Raw genomic sequence first — 10435 nt, 5'->3', positions numbered from 1 at the left:
CCATAGGCACTGAAAGCAAATAGTGAAGTGACTATTGATACTGGTTGATTAGTATGCAATAGACTTTACCTTGTAAATAAGCTATGAATCACTTTAAAATGATATATTTTACTGTGTATATGTATTGTGTCTTTAATGAAATTACATGAACTGAAGAATAGTAGGAGTTTTACAAGGGTTTGTGATCATTTCTGTGAAATGTTCTTGTCTCTACATCATGTTGACTGTTTTAAATTTAAAAAATATGAATAAACCATCAAGAGAATATAAGTGCATGTGAATACTTTGCTGTGTTAGAGCCCTAATAAGGAACCACTGCAACTGTTGTTCAGTACTGCAACAGAGCCATTTCAACAGCAACACACCCCCTAAAACATAAAAAATGTCTGCTTGCAACGGCAAATACTTTAATTACAATTTGCTAAGCACGTTTTATGAGGAGGTGTGGATTCATTACTAATATTGTTATACCAAAATAACATTGTTAATATTGTTCAGTTTTGCTACTGTGGATTAAATAAAGTAGAAGAATAGCCATCTTCAGTTTATTCAGATCAATTAAAGTTTTCATTTTGGAGTTTATTTGGATGGCAGGCTTTTCTTGGCAGATCTGTTTTTTTATTAAGTGTTGTAGCAGTGGCCAATTTACATGAAACTAAATAAAGACTAGAATATCTGTCTGTGTACATGTTTAAAAGACAGAATCACAGAACCACACGTATTTCAAAACCAATGACATACAGTATATTAAAATTCACTCCAGTCAGACTTTATCCATAAAGCCAAATTAACAAACAGAAAAGCAACAATAGTTAAAAAGGCAAAAAAAGACAAAAACCCTTATATTCTAGACACCACCAGTCTTGCCATCAATAAATACAAGAGGCATTCTTCATTCTCTCTGTCCATCACTAATCTTATCACACATTCAATACTTTACAGTCAAAGAGCAGCTTAGATGAAACCACCTGTCTCTTTTGACTGAAGTCTAGAGTTATAAAACAACATAAAACAAATATTAAAAACGATTTGTGCAAAACGAGAGCCATACATTTAATTCACTGGAAATTTGAAATCAGTAGTGTTTTTTGTATTAAAATTACTTAAGTACAGGAGAATGTTACATGTAGCCCTCCATAAATCCAATTTCTTAAAATTGAAGAATATTTTCAAAGCATATTAATCATGAGTGCAGTTTCTCCTTTTAATTGTAATCGGAATGGGCAAAAATGTTATTATATCAGAATAAAGTTTAAAAATCCCTTGTACAAAACAAACAAGAGAATAGTGTTTTAGCACATGGCTAATGTATACCAATATTTAATCATGAGAGTAATATCAGTCAAAATATTCTCCCATATTACTGGAGACAATGTATCTTATACAGTGTCAGCTGAGAATAATTGCCAGTTTGGGTACTGAACAATAAATAATGCTGGTAAACAAGGCCAAGCCTAATTCACCAGCCTTCAGAGCACCAGTGGATCTAAGGAACTTTGTTATTGCACAAAGAAGTAGCATTAGCAAATAACACAAAGCAGGTAGTCAAAGAAGCAAACCTTACCAGATCTAATTTCCTACAGCATATGTCTAATGAACTGAAGGTGCGAGATTGTAGTGATTTTTTTGGTCCTAATTCAAAAACTACCACTTTCTGATTTTGATCAGTGCCTGACCATTAAGGTACCTTTCAGTACATTTCACAAGTATAGTCTGTAAAACAGTACAGTGTCATTCTTTCTATATTACCTGGGACTCTGTTAAGGAAAGACGTAATGAGAAATGTCTAAAATGGAACTAGCAACATAGATAAAATACAAGAAAAGAGCAGCTTTTTTATTTGAGGTGAATAGAATAGAGATGTCATTAAGGGAAAGGCCTTATTTTAGCCTGAAAACACAGGAATGAATTCATCAAACCTCATAAAGGAACACATTCATTAGAGGAGTTTTACAGACGGTTCTGTGTGGTTTACTGCAATTGTGGTTACATTAAACCGCATAGAAATAATCAGTAAAAACAATTCATAAGGCTCTCTTAACCAAGGAAAAACTTCAACCCTCCTTTTAACCAATCAGCTACAACAGATTCTATCCTACTGTGATCTAAAGCTCACTAGCTCATCATGTGTGCAAAAACAGCTAGGATGAAGGGGAATTCTGGGAAAGTTCTGGGTGTTGGCTGGGAAGATGTGTTGAAATTATGTACAGCATCACTACAAGCCTAAACTACAGGGTTGTACTACTATCTACTGTGGAACTGCCTTAGTTGATATCCCTTTGTTCATCCATTCGCCATAGATTTGGTAAAACATAAAAGCTTTGTTCCATGAGTATTTTACACAGACAGAGTAAAAAAGAAACATCTTAAATGTAATTTAGATCGATACAAAGTCAGTGATGTGCTTCCAACAATGAGATCGCTTAGTGACATGATATAACCATACCGTTTAGCTCTGTAACAAGACTAAAAAATCTCTCTTTGACAGATGAGCCACAGCACACCAGTCTGTCTCCTCTCTGAGTTGTTCATTGTCTTGGCCATTACTATTAGTGTAATATGTTTTTTAACACATGACTCTCACTTTTCTAGAATTCTAGTTTCACTGTGTCTTTAGAGAAATTGTACATATAGTGTTCTTCCTCATGATATCAGTAACGTGTCTTGGCCCTTTGTTAAACTGCAAAGTATAGGCAACAACCATGACATATTCTTATAAGACAAGAAAATAATTCAAAATACAAATAAATAACATGAATAATGAGAATATTTTAGCTTGATAAGCACTACAATTAAGGTGTCTGAAACTGGTAGTGAAATGAAAAGATGTAAGAAGAAGAAATCCTCACTGTCTAACTATTCACAGTCTACGTAACAAATGAACTTGCCTTAGAATGAACCACTGATCTAAAAGGGCAGGGGCAGTATCTAAGGTACCCTGGATGTAACAGGAAATTGAACAAGGCCCAGCTTCCCCAAAATGTTGCATCTTACCTATGATGATAACTGTCTACTGTTACTTGATATTAGCAGTTTGGGAAACACTTGACTGATCCTATAATGACCTTGCACAATGTTTTTGGGGATCTCACCCCACAAAAGATATCACTAATGAGCCAGTGTGAAATACCACTGAATTATTACTGTTATGTACATGAAAAGCAAATATTTTCAACTTCTTATTTATTTATCTTCTAATGTATCATTTTTGTATTTTTTGTCCTACAAGTTTAGGTTTTTCTTTTTTTTTACTTATTTTTCTGTTGGCTTGCAAATTCTGCCCTACCGTCTTATTTTCCCTCTGTTTATGCCAAAAGTGTAAAAGCTGGCTCATATTGGCAGATTTATCACAGTAGATCATTTTTTTCTCTCTCACTTTCTAGTTGATGTTCAAAATGTGTAAAATTGGTGATACCAAACCATGTTAAAAAATTCATTTGACACTGCTACCCCTAAATATTCAAAGACAAATACTCTGAAAAAGGTTAAATTCCTTCAAATTTTCAATTCCCAATTGCTGAAATCATTTTCACCTAAAGTGAGAGAGAGAAAGCCTTCTGAGATTAATACTGATCAGCAGCTGAATCATTCATGCAAGCACAGCTAACTCGCTGAAGAACGTCTAACCATGATTTTCTACCTGATTGCCATCATAAACATGCAGACTGCCCTTAAACACATGGCTTATGATTGATTGAAAGAGCGCTTAGGGTTGATGCAGCCATCTTAACTTTGCCACATTAAGCCTGATATACATTGCACTGATATGTGGCTGTTCTAATATACATTAATGGTATTTCCCTCAGAATATTGGAAAAAGTAGTTTCTTTTCCACTTCAGGAAATCAACTCTTGTCCTTTTTCAATATCTCAATATAGGACTGATTTCAATAGTGCTGTTTGTGTACCAGCATTATTTGCATTATATCTCCAGCTGATATACATTTTCATTTAGTTATTTCAGTCTTGGCTGCAGAGGTATACTCAGTGTGGGTTTTCTGACTGCAGTGCTGTGTTAGGTAACTGATTAGTCCTATCCCTTTCTCCGTCCTCCGCCTGGTCGCCCAGCGTTCTCTTTATTAGTTACTCAGTGTCCGCCAGGCTGTAGGGGGGAGGTGGCCCCAGGGCGTTGTCAGAGGGCACAGGGGTGCCTGGAAGGCCGCTCGAGGGAGTAGGGGAGGCGGGAGGCTCCTCAGAGTCAGAGTTCTCCTGAGAGAGGTCATCCACTAAAGCCCTCCGACCTCCACGTACTGAGAGAGGAAGAGGAGCACGCCTGAGAGAGACAGACAGATAGAGAGTGTCAGATAAGAATATACATTGATACTGTACAGTACTGTAAAAAAGCTCACCCATCATTTATTGGTCATTAAGTACAAATTACTTTTCAAGAGTTACTTTTGTGGAGATTCATTTTAAAATAATCCACTTGTCTATAAAAAGCAAAAGTAAAAGGACTGAAAGTTTCCAGAACTGGAGTTAAAACTGGTGGTAGACCACCAAAACTGTCACCATCAGATAAGCAGTACTTAAAGCTTTTTTTTTTTAAAGGGAGATAATCAAGCTCCACTCTTGCTTCAGATCTGAAAAAGTCCATTCTTCCACTGTGAGAGGACAACTCAACACTGTGAGTCTGAAAGGATGTGTAGCTGTCAAAAAGCTGTTACTGAGAAACGGAAATAGACAAAAAATTGCAAATGAAATAAAGTAGCTGCCTGTGTTCTAGTCCAGACCTCTACTTCTATGAATTTCTAAGACTGAAGTTGGGAGGTGTGGAAAAATATCTCCGCAGAGTAAAGGGTGGGGACACTAAATACTGCAAAAAATATATTACATTTAGCTGTCCAGGCTTCTGTTTAATTTTCTGTTAGAATATATGGGTTTTATTGTATCTTGTATGGTTTTTGATTCTGATTTTTTTTTCTGATGCTGAAAAATGAATAACTTGTACTTAATTAAATTAATGAAGGGTGGTGTCTAACATTTGCTTAATGTATTATGTGCTCACAAGAGAAGAGCAGAGAAGACCAGGAAATAAAGAAAATGTTTTGAACTTCTTTAAGAACAAGTGAACACAGTTAATTTACAATGAAAGTTAATGTTAATGAAAACACTCACAAACTCTGATCTTACAAACATGGACACAGACACAAGCACACAGTGAAAACCTACTTGTCGGCTCTGGGTCGATCTGTGCAGCTGAGTGGGTGTAGGAGACAATTAAAAACGCACACACGGACACACACATGCAAATACGTTAGATATGGATGGAAAAATGAACCATGCATACACAAACCAAAACACAGTGGAGCAAGTAAATGAATCAATGCGAATGACTCAAAACAAATAATTAGTGTCAAGTTATACTGCAGTACTGACAGTCTTCAGCACCCGCACCTATGCTTTCATGCTGTCTCACTTCTCTCATGCCATCACACAGACTTACACTTCCACTCTTACCTGAGTTGGGAGCGCAGAGCGTTTAGTTCGCGGGTCATGCTCTGCATGCTGTCGCCCATTTCCTCAAGCTCACGCTGTAGTTTCCTGCGCTGGGCGTTTGTGCGCGAGTTCTCTTCCTCCACCTCCTCCAGCTGCCTCTTCAGCTGCCGCAGACGCCCCATCGACTTGTCCAGCTGTAGAAAAAGGCAATGCAAAATGAAAAACTGACCTAGACATCTTTTAAGCTCCAAAAAAACGACAATATATAAAACACAATGATTGTTGCATATAGCATAGTGTGCAATCCAGCCTCTTATAATATTTGAAAAAATTCAATCAATCACATTTAACAGGGACATGAACGAATATCAAATGTATGGTGGTAGAACTGTAATACTTTGTATTGCTACCTATTCCCTGTTGACTGTCTACATCTTTGTTTTAATTGTACACGTTTTTTGAGTCTTTATGAGTTGATGACAATGATGTAATGGACAGAGGAGGCATACCTGCTCTCTGTACTGGTCTGCGTGCCTCCTCTCATCCTCCACCTGCAACACCACCTCCTTCAGTTTCTTCTCTGTTTTCCGCACCAGTTTATTGGCCATTGCACGTTCCCTTAGAGACAGAAGTATTAGAGATATTTTCTTGATTGCATGTCAAGGCAAGGTAAAATATAGGAGTTGTGGCTTAATGTCTAACTAAACTAAACTCCTCAAGTACCCTAGAGCTTAAACAGAGAAAAAAGGTGAAGTACGTGGATGAAAAAAATGATAATGGTAAAACCTAATTTCAAATAAGTGTTATTCTTGTGATTAAGCCATGTGCTGTTTTTCGCAAAATCAATATGACTATTGGCTTTATCACACCAGGTCTTACATGAAGTTGCTCTTCATAAGCTATTCCATACGTACTGTCTCTCTTGTTCCAGCTGCTCCTCCATGGCTTCGATTTTGGACTCCAGGGCAGCAACACTTAGTCGGTGTTTTCCCCTGACAGCTCCTTCTAGCTCAGTTAGCCTTGTCTTCAATTCCTTGTTCTGCCTCTCGAGGCTCTCCCTTGCCCCCTCGCTCTTCTGAGCCAACGTCCTCTCCCCGGCCAGTTGCACAGTCAGAGTCTCCACCTGTTACAGGAGGAGAGATACAGAGAGAAAGTGAAGGCGATTTATACCAGAAACACATTTTGCATATGCTACAGTTAAGTGTACCTTAACTCTGGATTTCATGCCTTAGTATGGAGGCCTTCTTAGTCACTTGTGCTACTGGCTCATTTTAAACTGTAATTTTATTAAGCTGTTGCATTAAGCTTAATGATTAAGTATAAATCATTGTTCTGGAGATGTTTACCTGCAGTGTGGTCTTCCTCTGCCTCTCAGCCAACATCTCAGCATTGCTCTGTTCCTCTTCCAGCTCCTCCTCCAGCTGACTGATCCTGGCCTCCAGACGCCTCTTTTCATCACATAGAGCTGACCTGTGAGAGAAAGAGAGGTGTTACACACAGCAACACACACAGGCACACATTTATAAATACACAACACACACAGGCACATTCTTACTTCCCGCTGTTGGTGTTAAGAATTTCTTCAGCCATCTCATCTCGCTCCTGCTGAGCCTGCCTTCTCGACCTCTCTGAAACAGCCAGCTCCTGAGAGACAGAAAGAGAGGCAATCCACCACATGCTTATGACTTACTGCACACAGGATGATTATTTATATATTATATATACATATATATATATATATATATATATATACATTTGTGTAACAAACCTCTGTCAGCTGCAGTAGTTCTGCTTCCAGAGTCTGCAGGCGCTTCTCGCTGTCCTTTGATTGGGCAACGACTTCATCTCGAGCCATCTTGGTCTCGTCCAACTCTCGCAACACCTCCTTCATCTGAGCCTGAGTGAATAGGCAAGAAAGCACTCTAGCATGATCACAAACATCCTGCTTATAGATCTATGGTAATGTTTAAGAATCAGACACATATCATTGCAAATACAGAACTGGCGCTACTTGGGCTATTTGAAATACTACTTGGGCAACTTTCTTGCCTGTGTTGTGATAGTTTTGATATAAGCTTTCAATTTAAGATGGGGCCAGCTTCTCTTACATTTAAATTTACTTAAACCACTTAAACTTGTCCTGACCTGGGACCAGGCCTGCCATGCCATGTTTGCATCCTATATTAACTTAAAAGGATTCTTTGTTACCTGGAGTCGTTTCAGCTGCCTGAGTGCCTCCTCTCTGCCACGTGTGGCTGCTTCCACCTGAGACTCTGCCTCCTGGAGTTCCACCTCCATCTGCTTCTTGACGGAGAGTGCTTGAGCTCTTTGAGTCTTCTCTTCTTCTAACAGAGCTTCCAGCTCACGCACCTACAGAGAGTAAGAAAGAGAGAAACAGAGACACAGAATGAGAATTTGTTGCAGAATCTTTTCCAGCTCTTTTTGGGTGGAATATTGTTTACATTCAATTCTCATATTATAAGAATTCTTTTTGTAATCTCTTGTGATAATCTCTTGAGTTTATATACAAGTTTGGTCTGACAGATTTTTTTTGAGTGCAGCACAACCAAGAAAACTCAAGGTAAAAGCAGAATAGTTTCTGTATAAGCTTGATACAACTCCAATGGGTCAACAGTATCATTTCCCTGTTTGCTTCCCAATCGTTACATTTTCCCTAATCACACAATAAAACCAATTCTAGAAACTCACTGATCAAAAAGTTCATGTACCCAAAGAAGGGCTATTTCATTCTTTTAAGCACAATACAGAAATACAAAACCAGTCTGTCCACTACGTTAAAAGCAGGGTACCTGTTTGTTGAGGGCCCTCCTCTTTTCCTCTCCTTTTTCCTCCTTTGCGCTTATTTCACGCTCAAACTGGGCACGGAGTGCCTGCAGCGTGACCTCCAGTCTGAGCCGCGAGTTTTCAGCCTCACCCAGCTCCTCCTCCAGCTCCTGTGTCTGCTCCCGCAGAGACTGCACCTCCACTTCCAGAGCCCTCCGAGAACGTTCCAACTCATGCACCTGAGAGTCACAGAGTCATGCACTCCTTAAACTATAGGCACATTATTCAGTTATTAATGTTAAGACTTCAGTAATTACTATAAATTCTTCAGTTACTGAGTATTGTACAGTACTAGGTGTTAGTGAGTACTGATTCAGTGGAAAGCGATTCGTACGTTTTTTCCCACATCGTCTTGAGCATTGACAAGCTGCTCCATGTCGAGGCGAAGCTGCTTATTGGTTCTCTCCAGCTCGTCACGCTGCTCAGATGCTTCTTGTAACTCTCTAGACAGTGCAAGGAAGCGAGTCTCCTTCTCACGGCTCTCAGCCTCCGCTCGGTCACGCTCTTCAGCCAGCCGGGCACTCACTGCCTTCTCCTCCGCCAGGCACTGCACAGGTCACAGATGATGAAAAGTCAGAGATGCAGCAAAGCAGATTATGATGGTTGAAATGTCATTGGTGGCCACTGCCTGTTGCAGTCACAGTACTGATTCTGTCATGGAGGAAAGCTGCCAAGCTTATTTCAGTGTTTTTAATGAGTTACTAAAAAAAGATGATCAAAATTATACAGTTCACCTAAAAGAGATTATCTTCATTTTTTTTATCTTCATTTTTTCCATTAACTCCTTCATTCATTCATTCATTCATTCATTCATTCATCCATCTATCCATTCTACTGTTCCAGTTCTCCATCTCTTACCTGATCAAATTTCTTCTGTCTCTTCTCTAGAGTGGTGCAGTTCTGCCTCTCCCTCTGCAAGGCGATGGTCATGTCCTCTATCTCCTCTCTCAGACGCTCCTTCTGTCGTTCCACTCGCTCTTTCTCCTCCTCTTTGGCTCTCTCTCTTTGCGTGGCATTTTCCAGCTCCCTTTGCAGCTTCCTCCTGCTCTCCTCTCCTGCTTCCACTGCTGCATTCACTTCTTCAGACTGCCTCTTTAGGTCGGCAAGCTGAGCACAATAAGAATAAGCATAGCATAAAGAATTAGTTACATTAAATACTCAGAAAACAGACAATTAAGTGATAAACCTGGTTTAAGGACATGTATTTGCAAATGTTTGTGTGCACGTGTGTAAATACAAACCTGTTGTGTGTAAGTTTGGATCTGGCGTGTGAGCTCCCTGGTCTTTTCCTGCTCCTCCTCCAGCCTCTCCATCAGAGCTGCTTTCTCCTCCTCCAGAGCCCGAACACGGGAGCCCAGCGCCAGCTTCTGACGTGTCTCATCCTGCAGGAGCTCCTGCAACACCACACACACTCTCATCAGAACCAGAGCTGGTGCAAAGATCAGCTTTATTCTTTACCAGACCAATTAATGTCTTTAGACATTAGCTGATGTTCAAAATGACACAGTTTAGGAAGTGTTCCCTTTAATATTCAGGATACAAAATTCATTCTAAGCTGCCTTTTTCAGAATCAGGCTTAGCTTGCACTAAGATTAACGTGCACCCACAAGCATAATTACCTGCGCATCATGTAGCTGACTCTCCAGGCTGCTGACCTCTTTGCTCAAACGAAGAGATTTGGTGTCAGATGAGGACAGAGAACTGGATAGAGACTCTATCTCTAACTAAAAGAAGGATATGGAGAGAGACTGTAAGAAATATGTCGAGTCAACATCAAAATAATCTCAAAATAACCTCCAATTTCAGGCAATACAATTTCACTTGCAAACATATAAAAGGGCCCACAGGGCAAAAAAATCTAACTGTCTTTCCTTTTTTTTAATGAGAATTTGATGTACACATTCATATATATCCACTTATTTAGCCTACTGCAGTTCAGCTCCGCTCCTTCACACTGAAGTGTTTCAGTCCAGGTTATCTATGCAGTAATAAAGGGCCTTTTTGTTGATAGACAATCAACGGGAGCCATGAAAACCATTGTATCCAATTTTGCTAACCATTGCAGTGCTCAAGCTGTCCAGTACAGAAACAAAACTCAAGACAATGTAAATATATTTTGATCCACTGTTTTCACCAGTCATTTGTCAATCGTTCCA

General features: G+C 39.3%; 1 protein-coding gene across 5 annotated transcripts in view; it reads right to left on the bottom strand.

Annotated features, from left to right (window-relative positions):
- Nucleotides 1-804: 804 nt before the first annotated feature.
- myh14 (myosin, heavy chain 14, non-muscle) overlaps nucleotides 805-10435 on the bottom strand; it is a 34059-nt gene continuing 24428 nt past the window's right edge. For 4 of the 5 annotated variants that reach the window (XM_036584426.1, XM_036584451.1, XM_036584444.1 and 1 more), the window contains 14 exons: nucleotides 9899-10003; nucleotides 9521-9673; nucleotides 9138-9386; nucleotides 8614-8826; nucleotides 8246-8458; nucleotides 7644-7805; nucleotides 7204-7332; nucleotides 6991-7079; nucleotides 6782-6905; nucleotides 6350-6558; nucleotides 5945-6053; nucleotides 5457-5629; nucleotides 5169-5195; nucleotides 805-4272 (listed from right to left, as the gene is read on the bottom strand). In XM_036584426.1, coding sequence (XP_036440319.1) covers nucleotides 4083-4272; nucleotides 5169-5195; nucleotides 5457-5629; nucleotides 5945-6053; nucleotides 6350-6558; nucleotides 6782-6905; nucleotides 6991-7079; nucleotides 7204-7332; nucleotides 7644-7805; nucleotides 8246-8458; nucleotides 8614-8826; nucleotides 9138-9386; nucleotides 9521-9673; nucleotides 9899-10003 — 2145 coding nt within the window. In that variant the 3' untranslated portion in view covers nucleotides 805-4082. The remainder of the gene's footprint in view (nucleotides 4273-5168; nucleotides 5196-5456; nucleotides 5630-5944; nucleotides 6054-6349; nucleotides 6559-6781; nucleotides 6906-6990; nucleotides 7080-7203; nucleotides 7333-7643; nucleotides 7806-8245; nucleotides 8459-8613; nucleotides 8827-9137; nucleotides 9387-9520; nucleotides 9674-9898; nucleotides 10004-10435) is intronic. The other variant, XM_036584435.1, reaches the window with a different exon arrangement.

Source organism: Colossoma macropomum, unplaced genomic scaffold, assembly GCF_904425465.1.
Source record: "Colossoma macropomum unplaced genomic scaffold, Colossoma_macropomum, whole genome shotgun sequence".
NCBI classification, from domain to species: domain Eukaryota; kingdom Metazoa; phylum Chordata; class Actinopteri; order Characiformes; family Serrasalmidae; genus Colossoma; species Colossoma macropomum.
The sequence above is the reverse complement of the archived record's forward strand: the minus strand, read 5'-3'. Positions and strand labels throughout refer to the sequence as shown.